This window comes from Drosophila novamexicana, unplaced genomic scaffold (genome assembly GCF_003285875.2).
Source record: "Drosophila novamexicana strain 15010-1031.04,08,12 unplaced genomic scaffold, DnovRS2.1 tig00000462-arrow-pilon, whole genome shotgun sequence".
Taxonomy (NCBI): domain Eukaryota; kingdom Metazoa; phylum Arthropoda; class Insecta; order Diptera; family Drosophilidae; genus Drosophila; species Drosophila novamexicana.
In genome coordinates, this window is record NW_020824806.1 from 1,511,836 (window position 1) to 1,536,314 (window position 24,479).

Genomic DNA, 24,479 nt, shown 5'->3' on the forward strand with positions numbered 1-24,479 from the left:
GTCACTGCACTGCAAAGGTCGTACACTGAACCCGCATGCCAGGCCAAATCGATCCGATCCATTCGGTTCCGTTCCGTTCCGTGCCCGAACCCCAAGTGCCAAATCTCCAAATCCCTCGCACTGTGAATCACGTCGCGTGGCTGTTGTTGTTGTTGTTGTTGTTGTTATTGTTGCGGTTGCTGCTGTTTTTTTGACTTTTGATTCACTCTGGTAGAGTATGTATAGTAGGTATAATTATGGCATTTATAAAAATCACAAATACTTAATAAATATTTAAGTGTATGTTGATTTTTAATCAATTACAAGTCCAATTCGATTGGGCATCAGCAATGCAACTTGAATTGAATTTATATGGCTTCCCGCTGATTCAGACTTGCCATTGACCTTGATTCGCATTTTGGCTAAAAGCATTTCACACTTTCTTCATAATCTCAGCTCAGCTGTAGCTGGAGAATTTAACGTATATCACAAATACATTCAAAGATTTTATTCAATTTCATATTCTATAATCTTTTTTAAGCTACTTAATGAGTAGATTTGGTATGCAACCGGAATTGTTTTTATTATCTATATATTTATTCAAGTTCTTATGGATACTTATAGTTAATTAAAGAGACTTTCCTGTTATACTAATAATCTGCTACATAGTCGACTGGTTAATTCTATATAATCTGACTGAGAGCATTCAAATCCCACTGAGTTGTCGCAAGTGGCGCAACAACAACATTATGTACATCATTTTAATGGGAATGTTGAGGTCGCGATAAGTCGCCGAATTGCACAGATTGCCCCGACAATAACATTGCTGGACCGTTGATGTCAGCATATTGTGATCTTTCTTCTCAATGCAGCCATCTTTATAGGGCTCGTCTATGACTGCGACTTCCTCATAAAATCTATTGCGGAGCACATGCGTTATCTTCACTTGGTTTGCGCAGCCTCTGAGAACAGCCGACCATTTCGATCCATCTTGTAAGTTAATTGTGCTCACTGTCTTTAGGCACATTGTGGAATTGGGACAGACCACCCTGAATTCCGGACTGTTTCTCAGCTGTGAGCATACCGGAAGCGGTTTCTCCATATTTGCTCCCGCTCCCTCGAAGCACTCATAGCACTCGAGTAACTCGGCTGCGGCGCAACTGTTGCACACAACTGCAAGTACAGTGAAGCCCGAGAACAGTGTGAGAGTACGGCCCATCATACGCTAGGCCAGTGATAAGAATGCACTCAGCTCGTTTAGGTGTAAGTACGAGCTTCCAGCAAGAAGTCACAACACGAACTACATAGCTGTGTGGTATTCGGCTTGAGCATATCACGCATTCTTACACTGCATGACTAAGCGTCCGGTCGGTTATTATTTTATTTCCGTTTTTTTTTCTCCTCTGTGACTTATTGTTTGAAACTTAATCACTCATGACATACAAATTTCTATATACGTTTGCGGCTTTAATCTCAAGCAATTAAAATGACTCTATGGAAGTTTCGTTTAACCAACGAATTGACGAAATTTCAGCAAATTGAAGAGTTTAAAAACTGGGAGATGTTGAAGTATTATATAGCTATCTGGGATTAAAGGTAGATTCATTAAACCATACTCGTTTTCTTTATACTTAGGTGTGATCCTATATCCTATGTAAGATTTTAGACCTTTAGACTGTAAAATAACTAATGACAGTACCTCGGAAAATAAGTAAAAAAAAACATTTGACCTTGAGTACAGAGTATCTCAGTGCCAAGTACTTTTCGTACTGCCTTTTCTTTCTATACCATTTATGGAGTTAAATGATATATTTCAAACTATATTCTACCATATATACTTTAGAATATTATATAAATTATATATTAGATAAGAATTGCAAGTAGGAATATTTAATTAAAATCATTCAAAATTATTGCCAAAAACTCTCATAAATTTGTTTGTTAAATATTTCTTTGTGAACTCAATTTATGAATGCTTCTTAACAAATACATAATTCTTCGATTTCTTAAGCAGGCATTCGGTCGTGCTGCTTGCACAACACATTTATAATAATGTCAGCACTCGCATTGGGTATGATTCCCGTTTTCGACACCTCTCCAAACACTTATGATAAACGCGTATTTTCACCTGCTTTCAGATGGCATTTGTTAAGCAATTGAAATCTTTATAGGGTGAGTATTGAGCATTGAGTTTGGGCAATAAATTGCCATTACTCTCCGCCGTGGGCTTATACGATTTCAGTATATCTGACTGGCTGTCAGTCGGATTTGTTTTAGCAGCCGGTTTCAAAGATTAACTTAAGTGAAGTTTGCTTAATTATCATCTCGCTCTATATTCGAAATAATTTGTAGAGCTTGTCGCCTATAAATATTCTCAGTTGAAGCGAGTTTTGCAATCGTGTGCGAATTGGTAGCCGAATTGCCAAATAGATGGATGGCTTTGGGTAGCACTCAGTGTATGTACCTTTAATGGAATCAATTAAATCAAATGATTTGTAGCTGTTTGCTGTTAACATTTGTTTTTGCGAACAAATTAATTTAGAAAATACAAAATGCATTGTAAATTTTGCCAAAGGCGTCATACGAACTGCATTTGGAACAATACAACAAATTACCAAATGATCTGAGCCTTAATGAGATACAAGCATCACCTTATACATATATATATATATATATACATATATCGGTGGGCGTAGAAAATACCGTAAAGTTCAAAGCACCGACCAAAGATCCGATACGCAGTTAGACTCGTAAATTTCTAGAGCTTTCAGCTTGGGTGTGATTTTTATCAGTTGGTGCTAAATTAAATATTAATGTTATATCTCGTCTTTTACGTTATCGGCTTATTTTATGAGAGAAAATTACCATCTGAATAAAATCACAGCCTGTGTAAAAAAGAAGACGAATGTTGTTGTGTTTTTTAAACAGAAATTTATCAGTTGCGCACTCAGCTTTAAGGAATTTCAAAAAACAAGTAAATTTAAGTTCAAGGCTGAGATTTGTTTTTATTATACAACCAAGGGTTAAATTCGTGACGCCAACAATTTAATTGTCTAGGCCCATGGGCGCCACCACAGAAATTAAATTAAATAAATGTGGCGACAGATTCGTTTTTTCGTTCATGATAATTTGTGGCGAGGGGGCTGGAGCAGCTGCTGGAGTCAGCTGAGGGGAGCTGAAATAAATGAATTGCATGCAAAACACCAAATTACGCATTGTTGGGATTAGCGCAGCCAAAACTCATCACACTTACAGGTATATTATATCTCTGTTTTTACCTGTATCTGTTTCATATTATGTGAGCATTTGACAAATATTCCAGGTGCAAAAATTTGCATATGCAGCAACTAATACAACTGGTTATTAATCTAACTTGTATCTTGTTTTATCATTGTTTCAGTCGGTTCTGGACGAAGCGCGTTTAATTATCTATAACAAAATATTAATTTTTGCAGACCAGCTTTTGGAAATTGACAAAAAACCAAAAATTGTCGTAGCTTTTAATTTTATAATCTGACAAAAACGTCAAAATACATTTGATTGTCTTATTCCCTGTTTACGCCTCATAATAAGATCATTTCAAGGTATTTTATGTTCCTTATTTAATTTAATTTTTTGTTATTTTTTGTTATCCACTTTGCAAGGTAAAAGGCTAAATGTCAGAGCTAAGAGCAGCTACCAAGTTTATTAACTTTTGTTCCTACGTATTCAGATATGACTAATTTCTCTTTGACTCATGTCCGGCTGCAAGGTAAAAGGTTAAAGATTCTTTGCGAAGTTTAGTCTTAAGATTTTTGCTTGGTTTTGTGGGCGTTTTCACTTTCAATTTCACACACGGCTCAAACATTCTTTTTTAGCCTAAGCGTGTTTTGACTTGCTCCCATCATGTTTGAATGCCCATTGCTGACAGCTGACTGATGATGATTGATGATTGATGGGTGCTTGGCGTCCGTTTTGATTGATCTTCGGTTATTATGAATGCCCATTAAGGCAAACGATCGTTTTATTGTTTATGACGAGCGTTAAATTTGATTTAAACGACACTAATTAACTTGGATCCTATCAAATCCATTCAAGTGTCTACAAATTGCCCCCGACCAGACAAATATTTCAAGCTTCCGACAGTTACAATGATAAGGCGATTAGAAATATCCATTGGGTGTGGCAGGTGGTTAAAGTGCAGTTGATCGGTGTGGAATTTATATTGTAAGCATGTCTTAGAGATGAGCTCAATTTAATTTGAGGAAAGTTCTAACTTTCCTTAGTACTTATTAAATGCATATTTTTAGACAACTTCAACAGGTTTTAAATGAAAATTAAATTCTGCAAAATATTTAGAATAGAATTTAACTAGGAACAGATAAAATGATCTTACTTATTTTGAGAATTGAATATTCTGATTTATTTTTCCAATCTGAAACTAAAATGTTTTAGCTTTTGCTACAAATATTTTGCATTTTTTAGCACTGAAACAAGACTGAGGCTCATCGGATTACCCCGTGCGACGGTGACAGCTGTCGACACTGGTTTCCGTTTTGAGATTTTTTTGTCGCCGGCGTTCAAAAGGTCAAAAGCAATTGGGAGCTGTCTGTGAAAACGAGTTGGGTTACTTGGCTTGGTGACTGGGATTACTCGGTAGCCACTTTATGGCTTGTTAGTATGCAAAGAATTTCAATTAGCATGCGTTACGCTAGAGTCAAGCCTGTGGCTCGTGCAGCAATCAGTCGCAGCAACCACCGAATAAACTAGCTAATTAAATAATTAAACGGCCGCATCTTCCACATAAAACCGGTCAATTAATTAGCTGCCAGTCGATGCCTACTTCAAGTGCAATTGAAACTGAAACTAACTTGGCCAGTGATTGGATTAGCTACAGTTAAACGCATTCAACTAGTCGAGATGTACACAACTTTGTTCATTGCCTTTCTCCTGTTAAGCCTGGGCAGGGCAGAAGGATCTGGAGAGGATCAGCAGCCGCCACTGCCCACAGCACCATCCAAGCCGGGACACTATGCCCACGAGCTGCATGGCTCTGCCGGCTGGTACCAGCCGGATGACAGCGGCAAGTATCGGCACGATCCCAGGCCCTACGATGGCGGCTACGGAGATCGCGGGCAACCGTATGCGAATGATTTGCGCGGCATCTTTCGGCAGGCCGAGCGTCAGCTGGCCGCCACCGTACAGGAGGCTCAGGAGAACTTTGCTCTGGGACCACGCGATCATCTGCGTTTCATGATTGACTTCAACTACAATGGCACCGGCTGGCAAATTATTCAATTCGAATGGGTGCGCGATGGCGACGGCACAAGCGAGGACCAGCGCCAATTCAGCTACGTGAACGAGAACCGGCTCTGGGATACTGAATCCCAAGCACGCTACCAACCGGCTCAGTCCTATGAGTATGCGCAGCCCCAAACTCCGCTGCCAGACCAAAAATCTGACGAGCAGCTGCCCTATCCAGGGCAGTACGGGGATACAAAAATCAATACCGAACAGGATGTAAGTCAGCTATAATGTCAAAGCTTAGAGGCAGTTTGATAAATGTATCTTTATTGCAGCCCGCCAAAGTGCAGTCAACTATTAATGAGGTGCTGGAGTATATACAACAGCAGATCTTGCCGAACCTGAACTAATTTTTATTGAAATTTTTATAAAAAAAAAAGAAATATATTTGCCAAATGAATCCTTAAATGTATATCTTTTATAACTCTGAGCAAAGAGAGTCTGAAATATAATCCCAGACTTATCTAGGCCAAACGGTTAAGTGGCCAGTGTTATTTAAAAATAAGTTAGTTAGTCTATAACTATGTGCTTTTTTTATAATAATTAAGTGTTTTGCAACTGGGATATTCTTGCTTTGTTCATCGTCTTACAATATTTTTTAAGACCTAGTTCTCCCCAAGATCCAAATGCTTTCATATTTACATATATTTGAGCATAATTTGGCACTCCTTGGTATATTATCCGCAATATATTAAGTTTACTTTTTTTTTAAAGAAAACTCTTTTATTTCCTGATAACCGAAATAACGAACAAAATAGATTTCTATATATATTTACAAAGCGCCCTGCTCCTTCAGATAGGTCAGCAGCCTGGGTATGTGCTCCGGCACTTTGGGAATGTGTTCGCCGGCGGGCACAAAGCCATTCTCATCGGCCACATAGTCCACGCGGTAGAGCAGGCCATCGTCACCGGTGTACTCGTAGTAGCCTTTGGAGCGCAGAGCATCGCCCTCGGTTTGCTTCTCAATGCGTCCACTCTCCTCGCCGAGAATGCCGTTCTCCGTCTCGTAGCTGGCACAGGAATTCGGTTAAATATCGCAGGACTCTAAGGAATATATCCACTTACAGATAGTTGTAGCCATCGGCCTGCAGTTCGCCTTCCTGACGCAGAATCAGGAAACCGTTTTTGCCAATGCCAGTGCCGCGTCCTTGTGGCAAGTTGGGTCGCAGATCGACGGCAGGCGTTGGGCGTGGCAGCGACGTACTTGGGCGTGGCTTATTAGCAGCAGTTGTCGCACCAGCACCAGCTCCACTGCCCCTAGCTCCATTGGCACCAGCTCCACCACCGCCACGTCCAGCACCGCCGCCAGCACCGAACTTGTTCTTATCAGCCACATAGGGATTGCTGTCGCCAGTGTAGTCACCACCAGGACGATTATCGTGCTGGTACTTGACATCCTTGTGCACATAACGCCCATCGTTGCCGCCTCTGTAGCGTCCATCGCCGCCGCCGCGATAGCGTCCATCATTGCCGGCCACATACCGTCCATCGCTGGCGCCCGTATAGCGACCCGCATTGGCATTGGCATTAGTCCTCGCCCTTAGCACGGACGGTGTGGTTGGCGGAGGACGATAGCGACCATCGTTCTGGGCCAGCGCAACTGCAGCGCAGATCAGCAGCCAAATCTATAGGAGGAGGGAGGCGTGGTCAGATAACTGCAGACCAACTGCAGCAGCAGCTGGAAAACTTACCGTTAGACGCAACAACATGGTTAATCAGCAATGAGCAGTTTTAGCCACGACCAGAGCTTTATATATGAGCGATGCACAACGCCCACCAGGCCTATGGAAGATCCACTCGTTCTATGTGTGCTATGGCCAACTGGCCAGCTTGGAGCTGAACGGACAACATTTGCAAAGCGCTCAAAACTAGATCTATTAACCGTGATTTACGAGGCGTTTACTACATATTTTCTGGAAAGCAGCTGCCACCCAACACGAGCTATGATTAAACGGATAGACCATTCTTCTGATGGCAATCGATTCAATTAATTTTGTGTTTGACATCGACGACACGGAAACGCTAACATTTCTTTTGACAGCAACTAATTTTGGCGAGCATTGGCTAATGCGAGGTGACGACATATGGAGCAACATCTCCATTGGATGAGCACCACAGAACACATAAAACCAGTTGCTTGGGCGGTTTACTTGACTGCCTGAAAGTATGCTGTGTGGAGAATATCCGAAGAATATCTGATTGTTGATATACAAAGCTTTTCATCTATATTTTAATGAGTATGGCCTAGAAAATATTGTAGGAAGAAGATCTAGAAGATCTTGTATCAACACTTCATACTGCTAATAAGGCATTTGCTGTTTGAAGCAATTTCATTTGTTTTGAAGAATATTCTATAATGAAATATTAAAGATTGCAGGTGCTTTAAGCCTGGCATTAGTCTCTGCCAGTTGGTTATAGAGCAGTTTCATATATCATTTATATACATATATACGTTTTATATTGTCCAACATGTTTTTAGTAGCTAATATATTATAAAACATATATCAGCATAGATAGTCTTGTATTCCGCACCGGCTGTCTCTATGTGCAATTGTTCATCTGACTGGGTCACATAATCTGCCGCATTTCCCTACATTTATTTACAAATTAAAATAATTCTTGTTTTTCTAAATCCAATCCCAAAAGCTTAAAGACTCAAAGACTCTCCGTTTAGACACAGTTTATTAATTTTGCATATTTATTTACATGTGCGGAATATTTTCTAATTTTCTGATTTAACAATTTTGGTTAACAAGCAAATTTTCGTTGTCTCCGCCTCTCACAATACCCCTCACTCTCCCCACGCTCCTTGGATATTTCTTTCTCTGTGCTCTCAGAGAGAGAGAGAGAGAGAGAGCACTTATCCCCGGCGTGCGGTGTAGGCGCTCTGCTGCTCAGCGGGTGGCGGTGGTGCTGTGGCTATGTAATCCAAGGCCCTCTGTATGGCTGGTGGTATGGGCGGAGCCGTGGGTAAATGATCGCCCTGCGGCTGGAAGCCGTTCTCATCGGCCACATAGGTAATCCGTATGGGTGTGCCATCGGGCGCGGTGTAGGAGAAGAAGCCCTGAGCGACCTTTTAGACCCAGCAAAGAGTTTAGCGAAAAAGAGCAGAAAACAATGCACAGATGCACAGCTAATTACATGACCCGAACAATTTGTCAGCCTCGCGGGGCAATGTCGTGAGGCAGCTTCAGCTTCAGATGCAAATGCCAAATGGTTGTGTGATATTTGGGGTCTCACTCACCGGTCCTGCATTGTCGGTGCCAGCATTCTTGAGGTAGCCCTCCTCCTCCACATTGATGCCATTTTCGGTCTCATAGCCATACTTGTAGGAGCCATCGAAGTTGACCTCCTGCTCCTGTCGTATTATCTTGATTGGCTCCGTGGCAGGTCCTTGCGGTCGTGCATGTGTTGTGCACAGCAGCAGAGCTGCAAGAGTCAGCAGCTGACAGAGGATTAGTCCAACTGAACTGAATAAAACCGATGTGTCTTAGCCAATGTACTTACAAGGTATTGCATTAGTTGGTTGTATCCTGTGCTGGGCTCTGGAGTGGCAACTGTCAGCGTCTCGATTTGAAACTGTGGCCACCAACGCCAAAGGTTTGAATATTTATAGCAAAATCTTGAATCTTGTGGCGCGCTGCTTTTGAGTACTCGAGCACTGACTGAATGCTGAATGCTTGAACTTTACAGCTGCCACTTGCAACGCTTGCAGCAGAGCGGCTCTGGCTCTGACTCTGGCTGTAGCTCCAGCTTGGCCATTGATGGGTGTTTAGCATTTGGAAGATGCACAGATCAGAAGCCAAACTCACAGCCTGGCCAAAACTGATTAAATCTACCCCGACTTCTTCAAGTGCATTGTTTGCGTGTTGTTGTTTCTAAATTGTTGTTAAATCTGCAATTTGTCTAGTGAATTGTTTACAGCCCATAACAGCTTTGGCGCCTTAGAAAAAGCTTCTGTCTAAGGTTTGGAAGAAAAAAGTTCTCTTTCTTAACAAAAATATTTTAGAATATATTTTTGAAAATAACAGAAACAACTATTTTAAGTAAATTAATTATTCTCAAGTACATTTCTCCACATTTCAATCGATTTTCTAACTTACTTGTGGACTTAAAATATTAATAATTTTTTTTTATTCTTTGAATATATAGATCTTATTGCAGAAATAATTAAAAGATTTTAAAATTAAACGTTCATTGATTTGAAAATCTATTAATATTAATATTTATTCAAATTTAGAAAATTCCAAAAATTCTTTATTATTTTTTTGTATCCAAATTAATAATCTTGGATACAACGAAAAGTTAAATTTTTGAGTATATAAATTCATGGAGGCTATTTAAAATTTCTTTTAAATATGTTTCAAGAATTTGTTCAGTGTTTTATTTACTCAAAAAGATGCTAGAAATCTTCCTATTGGGCGTTTCACTGTAGTCTAAACGCTGTAACTGAATATTTTGGTCAGTTTTTGATTGAGTATGTTTATCGAGAAATAAACTTGTATCGTGGCATTCAAAGAACACGTCTCGCATTTCAAATCAATTTGTCAGCTACACATTGTAGACATTTACCTTTAGCTGCAAATTCTGATGTGCCACAGCCTCATGAAATCAAATTGCGCAATGCAGCCAAAATCCCCCTGCTCCTCTCCTAGGCATAGTCGCAGCTATAGCGGAGGCGGCAACAACATCATCATTAAACCGAAAAGCATTAGACGAGTATCACTATACTTATACTAGACACTGTTGCCACGCCACCTGACCATGATCATGTCTAGATCTCTGTCCGTCTGGCGCTGACCTTTGTTGGAGTCGTGCTCATAGAGAGGTGAACAATTCTGACCAAAGGCGTTAATGAGCCCTCATTGGGTTGGTTCATTCTTGGGCAACACCTGTGGAAATGTCATTCACTCCCCCCAATACAATTGGTACAGTTGTTTTTTGTTTTTAAATTAAATTTTATTTGGCTTTTAATTAAGTAGTATATTTTCACATTTTAACGAAACAAATTATTGCTGGATGTGGCGGGTTGGGCGTCAGCGTTGAGCTATCCAGCCTTCTTGTTGAAGAGCAGCGATAGGAACTGCTGCTTGAACGGCTTCGTGGTGGTCACTTCATCATAGTAGTCGGAATAGTAATAGTCATAGGTACTTGGATACGAAGAGTAGTCAGAAGAGTAATAGTCGCTAGTCGGCGAGTAGTCGGAGGAAATTGAATCCTGGATGTCGCTAATGATGGAGGTGATGCTCTCCGTCGTTTGCGCGTTTGCCGTTGCAAAAAGCGCGATGGCTACGAACAGAACCACCAGGAAATTCATTTTATTCGTTTCTGCTATGATCTTTCCGTGAGTGTTAACCAAATCGAAGTGTGCCTTCCAATGGCCCAATGCAACACATTTTATACGTCTTGAAAAAAAGAAAACTTGAATGAAATGTAAATGATGCCACAAACATACAATTTCAGCTATTACAACAGTTCGTCGGGTTTGTGTTTACACAAATGTTTGCCACGCACAAGAGCAAGATATTCTGTTTAATCTTAAATATTTATTCCGACTACGTTATGAAATGCACTACTGTCGTGGCTTTTGTTTGATCTTTAGCCCAGTTTTGGGCCTTTGTTTGCCTCTAAAGAGTAGATGGCCCGGCAGCCAGGAAGAGCAAATACAATTGGATTCGGTTGGGCTTAGACATTATAAAATGTTTATTTTTTATTTATACTTTTCTTTCAACTATTTTATTATACTAAAACAATTAATCATTAATATATATAGCGGTCATAGGAGGCTGGCCATTCCATGGCGTGCACAAAATCTGGAAGATCCTCTATAAACTGCACGCTGTACGCATCCCGCTTGTGCACATGACTTATATAATGACCGGAGATGCCAATCTCGAAAACGGGCTCCAGGAAGTTGCCATTCACTTTCTGTAAAGAGCATGTAACTAATTTATGTGATGAAAGTATATTTAGTAATACGCACCGTCAGGTCCAGGTGAAACTCAATGGGCGAGCTGTCGACGCCCCAGGCAAAGAATATGTGATATGGCGGCTTGTAAGTGCCGGGATTATCCAGCATACCCCGCAAAAAGGACCAGTCCTGCATTTTCACTCCAGACAAGGGCTTCAGGAATATGCTCATGCGTGCGGGCCCCGTCAGCTTGAACTGATAGCGCGCCGTATAGCCGCCAGCTAGTGTCGTCTTGTTCAGTAGTTCCAGGGTTGTGGTGCCGGGCACTTCGACAGGTTCCTTACGGGGCAGCCAGCGAGCTGCTGTGCGTGCCTCGCACCAGCGATGATTGAAGCAGGGCACACCACACATCATTTGGGCATCGCATTCGCCCTCCAGGTGCACCAAGCCGTCAAAGTCCACTTTGTCACGCAGCGGCAGTTCCAGACGACGATCCTGTAGATCGAAATAATAGCCAGAATCCTCCAGGCTAACGGAGCCATCATATTCATAGAATTTCCGATGGACTTGCTGCAATCAGGGCCGGTTTTTAAAAGACGATGCTGGGCTGGTAAGCATATATAAAAATAAGCTAGCTTACCAAAAAGTTAACCCGCATCACATTCGTTTTAGGGCGATAGGGAAAACCCACCTCCGAAACGGATATCATGCAGAATATAAAGGTTATGAGCGCCAGACCGCCTATCATGCAATTCGGACGCCGGAAGATATTAATGAGAGGAACCTAACAGGTAGAGCAGGTAAGTAAGAAAATCTTTTATATATTCCTAAGAGATATAAAATCTATGGCCAAAAGAAGGATAATAGTTATTTTTAGTTGTTCGACTTACCAAAAAGCCTAGCGCAAGAATTGAGCCCAATGCACACAAGAGGGCAATCAGCAGATCCGGATTCACCTCGGTGCCCTTACGCGCCGTCATTGGAATGCAAATGACAAGAAAAGCGTGAAACAAGTAGCTGAAATAAAGAAAGGGCATTGCCTGGCACGCACACAGCACAAGCGACCAGAAGTAGCCTGTGGCCATAACCGAGATGTGAGCAACACACTTCCAAATGGGAATTGAATTAAGAACTTACCGCGATCTTGCAGGCTGCTGAGCAAATTGATGGTCAGTGCACCCACATAGAAGAGCAGGGAGATCATGAAGAGGTAGGCGCTGCGCAGACCTGCGATTGTCAATATAATGCACACAATGGCTAAAAACACACAATGGGCGTGGCCGGCCATTTGCAGATGATAGGTGTGCGGTATTTTGCTCTGCAAAAAAAAAGAAGAATTCTTTGGGTAAAAATCGACTTCTCAAAAGCCATGAATATGTTCACTTACACTGGGCCTCAGGGTGTAGTAGAGTGTAAAGGGCAACACCAGGCCAATGACCGAGGGGCAAATGAAGAGTCCGATTACCAGCCAGCTGTTGGTGAAGTATGTCAAGGTGCGATCGCCGGCATCATAGAATACTGCCATGAGCACTGGCAGGCCTAGGGCTAGCACAAACGAGGCCAGCTCCAATAGAAACATAATACCAAAGGCGCCCGATACGGATCCAATGTCAAGTTCTGTTGTCCTTGTCATGCGCCACAGGGACACGCACACCAGAATAATGCCACCGAGGCCGAAGCAAATGTTGAGGGCAATACCTGTGGACTCCAGATAGTAGACAAAGAACAGGCCCAGGAAATCAAAGAACACCGAGTGACCCTCGGAGTGTGCCTACAGTTAACAAAGATAAGCCTTATCAAGATTTGTTAGTCAAAGTTTAACTGAGCGAAAGTACCTTAGTATCGTGCATCTCTTCCGCATTGCCGATACTACGCACCAGCGACAGCAGATTCTCGCCCGTATTCTGCAGAGAGTCTCGGGATATCACATCGAAGCGATCGTATTTTGTGTGGTACACGAAACCATTATATTGACCCGCCATATCCAGACCTAATTAATGTGAAAAGGAATGTGGATTGTAAACGGGGGAAGTGGGGTTTAGCACATGCACACACACACACACACACACCTGGCACTGGACCAAAGTCACGGAAGATTCGAAAGTCTGTGTCGGAGGGTATGATGCCAGCCTGGAATACCTCCTCGGCCATTGTTGTTGCAAACGGATGCTTGGCGGCGTCTCTATAGTGCTGCAATCAGTTAAAAGCGACAAGATTTTCTTGTTAATAAGCCAGATAAGCAACATTGATAACGATTTGATATCTAACCAATATCGTAGGCCCGATAAGATCCACGGAAGGTCTACGTGAGTTTCGAACGAGCCACAAGCATAACCATTCCAATTCTCAACTTACCCGCATTAGCCAGGGGTGATTGGGACCGCCTTGAAAGAGGATCTCACGACCACCGGCACCGGCGGAATCCAGATTAATCAGCGCCCTAAAAATGTGAATTAGGCACTGCTCTCACACACATTACACACCTTACTCACTTGCAGTTGGGCGACCATTTGTGCTGTGAGATGAACGCATGTGAGCCTTGGAGCGGCTGCTCCTCGGCGCCATTGAATAGAAAGACAATCGGATGCTCGAACGTTTGTTCGGATGTGGCCAATTGCCGCATCACCTCCAGCATGGTGACCACCATGAAGCCAGCATCTCCGGTACCTGCAGCAAATCAGGCCTAATAAGGATTGTGGCTCACAGCGGCACCTCGGCTCCACACTTACCCACACTGCCCGGCTTGGTGTCGTAATGACTGTTGATGAGTAGATAGGATGTGCTATTTGAGCTCTTCGTACTCAGCTTGACAACCACATTTTGCACGGCCTGATACATGTTAATCATTTCCCAGTGCAGATAGGCGCCGGATGCCCGTTGCACATCCACCTCCATGTCGTACAGATCCTGTCGCATGTCCCCACGCACGGCTTCAATTTCCCTGAGCATAAACTCCACCATTGTCTTCTCGTTCATTTCATCGCCGACTATTTTGGGTCCCAAACGATCCAGCTCCAATAATATGTACTGAGCACGCTCCGCCACAAATTGACCCGGTTTCGTAGTTTCCTCATCAATTTTCACCGGTGTGGGCAGGGAATTGAAAAGCGGAAAAACCACAGCAAAGAAGAGCGCGACCCATAGAAGCAAAAAACTGGGCGCATAGTACCAGGGCAGCTGCTTTTTGGGGTGGTCCTTCTCGATAAGTTCAATGATTGTATTATCCATTCTCGGCGGTTCGGGTTCGACTGCATCGGAGACAAACTCCTATACCGATTATAGAAAACAAATGCTACGATTAATAGTTGTACTCCATAATAATATCCAAGGCCTCCTACGTCCTTATCCTTGCCGTTATCCATGCTGCTATCTTATTCGGAGCAACTGCAAGGTCCAACTGTTTCGGACAACTGAGTCCATCTCTAGTCGAATTTCTTAAATTTAAAGCAAATTCCCACGTGTGGGGGGTATGTGCAGCCTTTATTGTCTGTGATTTCATATCTTTAACTTAATCTTTATGTGCGCATCGTAAAACTTTTTGTTTGTAAATTGTGCATTGGGGGTACGTATACATATACATATATATATATATATATATAGATATTTATGACCCAATAGCTGATATACCATTTATTGACCCTCGTTTCTCATTGTCAAAATCTATGCATGCATATTGGGTAAATCATTCTGTCCGTACTTTGGAATACGGTTCGGGTCCAGATTGAGTTGGCATCGTCAAGACCGAGTGATCACTCACCCAGATCTTTATCAGGTATCGTACTTAATATGGTGGATTTATTGATCTAACTACTTCGCATCTGTTAAGCAATTAACCGTTATTTGTTAACTGCTGGTACTAACAGTAATTCAGGGTCGGTCTATGACTTGAAGTTTTATCGGGTGGAACGTAGGGCTCATATAATAATAATAATAATAAAGAGCCTGCAAAAAGCAATTAGAAATAAATAGGTAAATATATGTGTTTATGTGATACTGAATATGTATTTGCTGCCTTTCAATATTCTGAATTCAATTCTGATATTTAAAGCTCACTTAGATATTATAATCTCTAAAATGAAAAATATTCCTAGAATATCTTCATTTATATTGATATTCATAAATTTACTGATTGAAAGAGTCTACCTTAGTATTTAATATTCCTTTATGTTTGTGGTTAATTATATTTTATTCTCTTATAATTATAATAATAATTTACAAATCATATTATAGTTAGTTTATAGTATGTAACGTTTATATAGCGTTGGCCACTCCATCACATGCACAAAGTCTGGAAAGTCGGCTATAAACTGCAACCCAGGCGAGTCCCTTTCAAAGTCGTAGCTAACATAATGCCACGCAACGCCCATCTCAAAGATTGGCACATCGAAGTTTCCAGCAGGTTTCTAAATGGGATTCAAATTTAAAAATACATTTGTTCAGGTACAATAGCCATAAATTAATTTCTGCACTCACTGCAAAGTCTATGTGGAATTTCAAGGGCGAATTATCCTTGCCATAGGAGAAGAATATTTGATATGGCAACTTGTAGTTTTCCGGTTCGTCCAGCGCAGTCCTTATAAAGGACCAGTCTTCAACGGTTACACCCTCCAGCGGTTGTATGAACAAGCCCATGTGCGGTGGTCCGCTCAACTCGAATTCATAGCGCACCGTGGTGCCGCTGGACATTATGGTCTTACCCAAAAGCACCAGAGAGGAGTTGCCCGGTATGGCGACCTCCTGTTCACGGGCCAGCCAATGGCCGGAGGTGCGCGCCTTGCACCAGCGATGATTGAAGCAGGGCACGCCGCACATCAGTTCCGTATCGCAGTGCTGCTCAATGCTAGATAGGCCCGTCAAATTGACCGAAGTCTCCTCGAGCGGATAGGCGAGTCGCCTGTCCTGGAAGTCGAAGTAATAGCCCGAGTCGCTGAGGCTCACGCTGCCATCATACTCGTAGAAGATGCGACGCACATGCTGCCATATATCCACTGAAAATTAACCTTTTTATCTACTATACAAAAACCAATCTTACCAGGAAGTTGACGCGCATAACGCTGGTCCTGGCGCGATAGGGAAAGCCCACATCCGAGACGGCAATCATGCTAAATATGAACGTGACAATGCCCAGCGTGAGCATAATAAATCTGGACCAGCGGAACATGTTGATAAGAGGTGACTTTTCGTTGGAAACCTAATTAGTATGTGTCTGGATGGTTTAATGAGCTCCACTTACCACAAATCCCATTGCGAAAAATGTGCCGATCGTGCATAATAAAGCAACTAAGAGATCCGGATTTATGGAGCTGCCATTTCTGCCCATCATGGGTATAAAAACAATCAGGAACATGTAGAACAGATAGCAGAAATAAAAGAAGGGCATCAGCTGGAATATCTGCGTGATCAGCACCCAGTAATAGCCTGAAATTAAACTCAAAGTTAATCAGGCAATAGTTTTAATATATGAACAAAGAAAACTCACTTCGATCGTGCAAGGTGCTCAACAGGTTGACGAGCAGTGCAGCGGAATAGAAGAGCGTGGATATCATGCAAAGATAGGGTGTGCGCAAACTGATTGCAGTCAGTGTGATGGCTATGACGGCCAGCACCACACAGTGGGCGTGCAGGCTCATGTGCAGATGGTAGGCGTGGTTTATCTTCAGCTGTGGCAAAGGAGTTTATATAGATTCCAGCTGGGGTTATTACGTTCTGCTTACGTTCTTCCGGAAACTGTAGTACAGCGTGGTGGGCAAACTGAGTCCAATGATGGCCGGACAGATGTAGAGGCCAATCATTAGCCAGGTGTTCGTAAAGTAGGTCAGCGATCGATCGCCGGCATCGAACATGACGGCCATCAGCAGGGGCAGGCCCAGACTGAGTACAACACCCAGCACGTGTAGACCCAGGATGATGGCGAACCAGAGGGCAACCTGGCACAGGGACTGCTCGGAGACGCGCGCCATGCGCCACAGGGAGACACAGACTAGCAACAGGCTGACAGCCGCAATGCAACAGTTCAACACGATGCCAATCGTTTCCGTGTAGAAGACAAAGAACAGGCCCAGAAAGTCAAAGAAGACAGCATGTCCCTCGCTATGTGCCTGCAATGGAATGTGAGGATCACTCGAGTACCGACTGTTACACTGAACCCACCTCGGTGTCGTGCATCTCGCTGGCATTGGCAAAAGCCCGCACCAGGGGCAGAACATTTTCGCCAGTGTTCTGCAGAGAATCCCGTGGCACAGCCGCATAGTTGTCGAATATGGTATGGTAGACATAGCCATTGTTGATCTGCGCCATGTCCAGGCCTGAACAGCGGACAGGTTATTATTTGCATGGGTAATAGTCAATAGACTGTCACGCTTACCTGGCACCTGGCCGTAGTCACGAAATATGCGAAAGTCCGTATCCGAGGGCAGGATGCCGGCCTGGAAGATTTCCTCGGCCATGGTAGTCGCAAAAGGATGTTTGGCATGGTGTCTGTAATACTGCTCAAAGCGGAACAGAAGTTTTTGTATCCATAAATCCCACGTTAGTTGGACGCGAAAGCGGTTTATAGCGGGCAATAAAGAAAGGGGAAAAGTATTTTTATTAGCACCAATCCTTGATAAACTTCTAACTGTTTGCCGCCACGCGCCGTAAATAATCAGGTAAATCTGAAGATAAGAGCTCAATGAATATACTCAACGTACACGCATAAGCCAGGGATGGTTGGGGCCACCTTGGAACAGCAGATCCCGTCCGCCACTGCCAGCTACTTCCAGATTAATAAGCGCTCTGCAATTGGATGCCATTGAGGAAAACTATTTCTGTTTGTTAGACCTTGCCTTACTTGCAGTTCTTGGCCCATTTGTGCTGGGTGATGAAACCGTGCGAGGCTTGCAGAGGATTCTCTTCGGCGCCATTGAATAGAAAGACAATGGGATGCTCGAAGGGTCGATCTGATATGGCCATTTGGCGCAGCACCTCCAGCATGACAATGACCATGGTGCCATCATCGCCAGTGCCGGGACTGCTGGGCTTCGAGTCGAAGTGACTGTTGAGCAGCAAGTAGGATTCGCTTGTGGAGCTGCGCGTGCTCAGCTTGACGACCACGTTCTGCACGGCCTGGTACATGTTCACCATGTTCCAGTGCATATATGCGCCGGACGACTGCTGCACATCCACCTCCAGCTCGTACAGATCCGATCTCATGGCTGTGCGCACATTCTCCACTTCGCCGAGCAGAAAGTCAACCGTAAGCTTCTCGTTGGCTACGCTGCCCACGACCTTGGGCCCGATGCTATCGAAACTATAGAGAAGCTGCTGTGCTCGCTCGGCCACAAACTCGCCCGGCTTCAGAGACTCCTCTGCGATGGTGACACTATCCGGCAGACGATTGAAGAGCGGAATGACCACCGCAAAGAAGAGCGCAAGCCAAAACAGCAGAAAGGCGGGCGCATAGTACCAGGGCAACTTGGCTCTGAGATTCTTTGGGCCTTTCAAAATACTCACGAGTGCCACGTCCAATATGGCAGCGCTCTGCATAATAATCAACAATTTATATTTCAGTCCATAATCAATATTTTCACTTACGTTGTCCTCCTTTTCCTTTTGTGACATTATTCTTTTTCTCTTTTAAACTTGTGCGCCGCCCAGCTCCGTCGCCAATCGTTGGCCAACTGAAGAGTTTTGTATCGGAATGGCATGGGTTTGGTGCTGCATGGATTTTATTGGCACTGATTTGCACTTTGAAGTCAATAAAGATAAAATCCTCCAAAATCAACAACCCACATTATACCTCTTTGCCTCTTTGTAATGTGTTATCCCAGAAAAAGCCATACATTTCATAAAAACCTGGTCAAGAGGCGAGCTTGGTATCTAAATTATATGTACCCAACATGCGATAAACAACCTAGCCCAGCCACATAGTTTAAAAATGGAATCGAACTTATGCTTTTCCGCTGTTTGCCCAATTCCGGGATCAGTATCTAACTGCAAAGGGGGCTGAATTTTGGTGTTCCTTGTGACCATCGTTGGTGGTGACGCAGCTTTGGGTAATGCCCAATTGGATATACGGACAAATCAAATCAAAACAAATTTGGTCGTTTAGAAACCTCAAGTACTTGAGGATTGTTTGCTTTATCAGAGCTATCATAAATATGCATTACAACTTGAGTTAATAGCTGGGTTTTATGATTTAAGATAAGATTGTGTTTATATGGCCAATACAATTGGTCTACACACAAATGCATTGAAGAGATTCAACAAAAATACCATTTTGATTCATATTAAATATATAAAATGAGTTTAAAGAATTATTATATTATATTACAATGTGCAGACAAAGTATGTGAATAACTTTTCCATATTCATCCGTAGTTCTTGTAAATTTGATTAATCTTACGATTCTTCTCCTACTTTTCAAAAAAGCTACATTTTTCGCGCGCACTAAGTGGCCAGCATTTATGTTGGCAGTGCCACACGATGTTAAATTAACAGTGCCTATTTGAGTTTAACAAATCTGTTTGCCTAGAGCATTTTGCGTTTATACTCTGTTAATCACATGCTGTAAACACCATTGTGAATTGTTTACAGTTATTTCGGTGCGGATAAATGGCTTAAACATGTGCCACAATTTGTTTTATTAAAGTGTTTAATTAAGTTAGTAAAGTTATTTTCTCGAATAATAGTGATAAACTAAAATAAAATTGAAAAGTGTGCGCCGCGTTTAAGTGTAAATATGTGCACGCTTCGACATCTCATGCTTTGCGAATAAAAAACTTAATGTTTGATGAACGCGCCGCCGCAACTGGTGAAAAAAGTGAATAAGAGTATAAGTAAAAGATGAAATACAAATAGCTGAATGTATATACATAATTTGAAAAGCAGACACTTATCAAAGTGCCTCATTTCATTACAATATCTGGAAAGCCGAAAACATACATTTTGAGCGCTAAAACAATGTGGTGCACAACTTATCAAGTAATTTCTGTTTGCCACACATACATACATACATACATATGTACATACATACATATACAAAAATATATGGTGAGTAAAATAAGATAACCTGCATACATACATACATAGTTTCTCTTACAGTTATCTTACTTGTAATGAATTGAATCGCGTATTGAAAAATCTGACCATATCAGATTTTCATGTGTTCTCGTATATTTGTTAAGTTGTTGCCGGTAGTCTTAAGATGCTTTAATTTGAATTATTTATCAAATATTTCGACATTTCTAAAATATGTATCGTTGGTATAATGCTGGCCATTGGGCCAAAATTGCATATGATGGAAAGGAAGATGCGAACTTCTCACTTTGGGCGTCGCCCTCATAGCCAATATAATGTCCCGACACTGCCAGCTGGAACATTGGAACTTTGAAATCGCCATTCGCTTTCTAAAAGTTAAATCATTAAATATATATGGATTATGTTGAAAGATAAAAGTGTCCACACAGTGTATTACCGTAAATTCCAAAAAGAAGTTTAATGGAGAGCTATCAATGCCGTACGTGAAATATATGTGATATGCAAGAGGTGCCGCTGGTGGACTGTCAAGATAACTGCGCAAGAACGACCAGTTGCTTATCTGCACATCTTCATAGGGTTTGATAAACACACTCATGTGCGAGGGACCTGTCAAATTGAACTCAAAGCGCACCGTGGTCGGATTAAGTCTGGTTTTGTTCAGGACCTCCAATGTGGTTAATCCTGGTGGTACAATTGGTTCAGATCGCGGCAACCATTTGCTTTGCAATCTATTCTGGACATAGCGATAATCATACAATGGCATGCCGCACATCATGTACTTGTCACAGTTCGATTTGATGCTAACCAAACCAGTCAGATTGACCTTTGCTTCCAAGAAAGTCGTTTCTTCTCGTCGATCTTGAAAATTGAACAAGTAGCCCGACTCGTCTTTACTGAGCGTACCATCGTATTCGTAAAACATGTTTCGTACTTGCTGAAATTAATAGAGGGGGGCTTCTTGAGAGATAACTAGAAGTCGGTCAAAAGTATAGGATACTCACTAGATAGGCAACTCTTTGTCCGTTGGTCCTTGGTCGAAAGGGGAATCCGATCTGTGTGCTACTAGCTAAGTAAATGGAGAGAGCTGTGGTCGCAAGCAAACAGAATATCACCAAGCTGGCTCGCCGGAAAGTATTAATAAGCGGGATCTATAAAAAAGATCCATTAAAAGCATATGTAGTGGAAGGGTCGATGAGTAAACATACCAAGAAACCAAAGGAAAGAACCGTTCCCACTGCTCCCAAGAAGGCAATGTACACGTCCTGATCGGAAGCACTACCAGAGCGAGCACACATTGGAATTATGGTTCTGACGAAAAAATAAATCAGGTAGCTGCTATGCAGGAAGGGAATTAGTTGGCTCGCCATTGCGAAACCCGTCCATGCATAGCCACGATCGTGCAGAGTAGTCAATAAGTTAAGGGCCAAGGATAAAACGTAGAAGATGAGTGGAATTACGAGTACATATGTAGTACGCAAGCCGAATAATGTAAGACCAGTTGTTAATAGAGCCAGGATGACAGCCTGAGCATGCAACGCCAGTTGCAGATGAAAGGCAGTTGATATTTTATCCTGGGATGGAAACTTCTTTAGAAAAATGCGGTCAACTTTAAACGATATTCTAAACTTACGTTGCCTTGGAGACTATAGTAGATTGTTATGGGCAAACTGAGGCCAATGAGTGAGGGGCACACATAAAGACCGATCACCAACAGCGGGGAGCTGTAGTAAGTCAGCGATAGTCCCAAATCTTCAAACACATATGAAACTACAATTGGTAGAGCCAGTCCAAACCCAAAGGAAATAACCTGGATGATTAGGACCAAGATAAACCACCGTACAACGTGCGAAATGGATACGTGGGAAACAGCTGCGATGCGCCACATGGAAACGAAAACAAAAATGAGGGCAGCGCCTGAAACGGTCAAGTTCAATATTATTCCTGTAGTCTCTGAATAATGTATAAAGTATATTCCCAGGAAATCAAAGAAGACAGCATGACCACCCTTGTGAGCCTGTGAGTTAAACAATACACATGAAAAATCAAGATGCGAGTTAAATTTGGAGAAAATGATACCTCTGTATCATGCAGCTCGGTCGCATTTACCAAGCCTCGAACTAAACTGAGAATATTATCTCCGCTGTTCTGCAAGGATTCACGAGGAATCACATCGATCACATCGTACTCTGTATGGTATACGAAACCATTTTCAATCTGAACCATGTCCAAGCCTATGATAAATTAATTATTTTTATACCATTCTTTGGAGCTCGGATCACATTGCAACTTACCAGGAATGTTGCCATATATATTAAACTGGCGAAAGTCTGAATCCGAAGGTATAAAACCTGATTGGAAGATTTCCTCAGCCATGGTCGTAGCAAAGGGATATTTAATATATTTTTTATAGTACTGTTAAAAAGTTAAATTTAGTTAAGTAATTTTCGATTCCAATTGGGTTTTAAAAATTTACATTTAGAAGCCATGAGTGGTTAGGTCCACTTTGATATAAAACTTCCCGACCTCCGCCACCAGACCCTTCGATGTTAACGAAAGCTCTAAGATAGAAGTTATTAGTTCCAAATTAGTATTTTTCTTGGTTAAAAACTTACTTGCAATATGGTGCCCATTTGTGTTGAGTTATGAAACCATGGGAGGCTTGCATCATACCTTCTTCAGCTCCATTAAACAAGAAGACAATTGGATGCTGAAAGGTTTGCTTTGTGGTTGCAATTACCCGCAAAATTTCTAACATCGTGACTATCATGAAGCCTGCATCACCGGCAGACGGAGTAAATGGCTTGGAGTCAAAGTGGCTATTGACAAGGAGATAGGTCTCGGTCGTGCAATTCTTTGGACTTAATTTTACAGCAATATTTTGAACGCCTTGGTAGATGTTCAGTTCAGTTTTATATGGGAAAGCACCCGAGGCTTGTGATACGTCAATATCCATATCGAAGTAGTCTTCCAGGAGAACTCCTTCGATTTTTGCCAGCTCGTTAAGAATAAAGTTAACTGCCTCAATCTCGTTCTCCTTGCTACCAGTCAACTTGGTACCAATATTTGAAAGAGTGTAGAGATTTTTGTACGCACGTTCCGCAATAAAAACATTCTCCCTTTCGTCCTCCAATGTCAGAGCCGTGGGTAACCGATAGTAGAATGGTATCACTACTGCGAAAAAGAGGCATCCCCAGAACAACATAAAACCACACGCAATGTGCCAAGGAACTTTCGAAGTAGCTTGCTTTTTGAACACTTTTCCGGGAGCACTTAACTTTATTTAAAAAAGGCATAAGAAAGGGTTTTAAAAATTTCATCTATTTGGTGATTATTACCAGCTTTTGCTTGTCCTCCATTTTGAGAATGTATCTGCTGAAGTGAAGCGAAGGCTCTCCAAATAAGAATTGTAGAGCTAACTAGAGTGTCGACGGCTTTTTAATTGTAGAAATGAGTTGTCATAAAGATGAGATTGTGAAAAGCCCATTAAAAAATTAAAATATTTATGGTGTCAATTAATTGATAACCAAAAATACATGATTTTGGCAAGTAATCAAAGCGCTTAAAACGACAATTTCAATACGTTTCAAGCAATGAAAATAATTAAAATGTTTAACACATTTGAAGATAAAATAATTTTTTATCTAAAACCTCAACTGGACGGTTGGAACCAATCGATATTCTCATTTCTTTACAATAGATTATATGTTTAAAAGCTTGTATATGCAAGTAATTATTTTATTTACGATGTTATATAAATGGTTATTGTGCCAATATGTGATTAAAGAATATTCAAAAATTGCATTCACTACATTTACTTATTTTGAGCCACGTTTGAGCGTTCTATTAGGTTTTACTTCAGAAAGAGATATTACTTTGCTACTTGGCTCAAGTATGGGAAACTTTATCCAGTTGAAGCCTGTTCAACTGATGTTGCCATGGTGTTAGCTATTTGTCATAAAAGCTGACACAAAAACTGCTTCGTGCCACTGGAGATTCTTAACAATCAAGACTGATAAGAATGCAAATTTTACTAACCAAATAAAAATATTGTATGCGCCACGTGTTACGGTAGCCAACTGCTTCAAAGGAATTATTCTCGAGAACACTAGATAAATCTTGAGTTTGTAAATAGAATCTCATTTTTGTAATCCGACAACTACGTTTAACAAGCCAACCTCATCTAATATGATTAGGTTGGGATATGTCAAATATTTAAGTTAATCAGAACGATGAGAGTGTCGCTTTTCATACAATCTAATCTTTTTAGTTTAAAAGTGTCAACAATTTT

The 24,479-nt window shown here is 41.8% G+C and overlaps 7 protein-coding genes across 7 annotated transcripts; 1 reads left to right on the forward strand and 6 right to left on the reverse strand.

The window, feature by feature from the left end:
• Positions 1–685: 685 nt before the first annotated feature.
• Positions 686–1,198, reverse strand: LOC115760683. The gene has a single exon (XM_030702149.1). It carries the CDS (start codon positions 1,196–1,198, stop codon positions 686–688), a length of 513 nt encoding a protein of 170 aa, XP_030558009.1.
• A 3,680-nt stretch (positions 1,199–4,878) lies between these two features.
• LOC115760892 lies at positions 4,879–5,659 on the forward strand. The gene is made up of 2 exons (XM_030702458.1): positions 4,879–5,478; positions 5,538–5,659. The coding sequence occupies exons 1-2, from the start codon at positions 4,879–4,881 to the stop codon at positions 5,610–5,612; spliced, it is 675 nt and encodes a 224-aa protein (XP_030558318.1). The 3' UTR covers positions 5,613–5,659.
• Positions 5,660–5,978: 319 nt separating this feature from the next.
• On the reverse strand, positions 5,979–6,989 carry LOC115760841 (larval cuticle protein LCP-30). Its single transcript, XM_030702385.1, has 3 exons — positions 6,954–6,989; positions 6,328–6,887; positions 5,979–6,272 (listed from the first exon to the last, which is right to left on the reverse strand). Exons 1-3 carry the CDS (start codon positions 6,969–6,971, stop codon positions 6,035–6,037), a joined length of 816 nt encoding a protein of 271 aa, XP_030558245.1. The 5' UTR covers positions 6,972–6,989; the 3' UTR covers positions 5,979–6,034.
• A 1,133-nt stretch (positions 6,990–8,122) lies between these two features.
• Positions 8,123–10,579, reverse strand: LOC115760684 (endocuticle structural glycoprotein ABD-4). The gene is made up of 3 exons (XM_030702151.1): positions 10,422–10,579; positions 8,507–8,732; positions 8,123–8,335 (listed from the first exon to the last, which is right to left on the reverse strand). The coding sequence occupies exons 1-3, from the start codon at positions 10,577–10,579 to the stop codon at positions 8,123–8,125; spliced, it is 597 nt and encodes a 198-aa protein (XP_030558011.1).
• Positions 10,580–10,996: 417 nt separating this feature from the next.
• Positions 10,997–14,487, reverse strand: LOC115761057 (endoplasmic reticulum metallopeptidase 1-like). Its single transcript, XM_030702672.1, has 11 exons — positions 13,903–14,487; positions 13,666–13,840; positions 13,529–13,613; positions 13,243–13,363; positions 13,009–13,163; positions 12,561–12,944; positions 12,311–12,491; positions 12,064–12,248; positions 11,814–11,957; positions 11,246–11,743; positions 10,997–11,190 (listed from the first exon to the last, which is right to left on the reverse strand). Exons 1-11 carry the CDS (start codon positions 14,399–14,401, stop codon positions 11,023–11,025), a joined length of 2,595 nt encoding a protein of 864 aa, XP_030558532.1. The 5' UTR covers positions 14,402–14,487; the 3' UTR covers positions 10,997–11,022.
• A 921-nt stretch (positions 14,488–15,408) lies between these two features.
• Positions 15,409–18,814, reverse strand: LOC115760685 (endoplasmic reticulum metallopeptidase 1-like). The gene is made up of 11 exons (XM_030702152.1): positions 18,746–18,814; positions 18,003–18,691; positions 17,863–17,947; positions 17,538–17,658; positions 17,324–17,478; positions 16,888–17,271; positions 16,653–16,833; positions 16,407–16,591; positions 16,206–16,349; positions 15,647–16,147; positions 15,409–15,576 (listed from the first exon to the last, which is right to left on the reverse strand). The coding sequence occupies exons 1-11, from the start codon at positions 18,770–18,772 to the stop codon at positions 15,409–15,411; spliced, it is 2,640 nt and encodes an 879-aa protein (XP_030558012.1). The 5' UTR covers positions 18,773–18,814.
• Positions 18,815–20,397: 1,583 nt separating this feature from the next.
• Positions 20,398–22,564, reverse strand: LOC115760687 (endoplasmic reticulum metallopeptidase 1-like). Its single transcript, XM_030702154.1, has 7 exons — positions 22,483–22,564; positions 22,268–22,422; positions 21,822–22,205; positions 21,397–21,762; positions 21,193–21,339; positions 20,628–21,125; positions 20,398–20,559 (listed from the first exon to the last, which is right to left on the reverse strand). Exons 1-7 carry the CDS (start codon positions 22,562–22,564, stop codon positions 20,398–20,400), a joined length of 1,794 nt encoding a protein of 597 aa, XP_030558014.1.
• Positions 22,565–24,479: the final 1,915 nt, after the last annotated feature.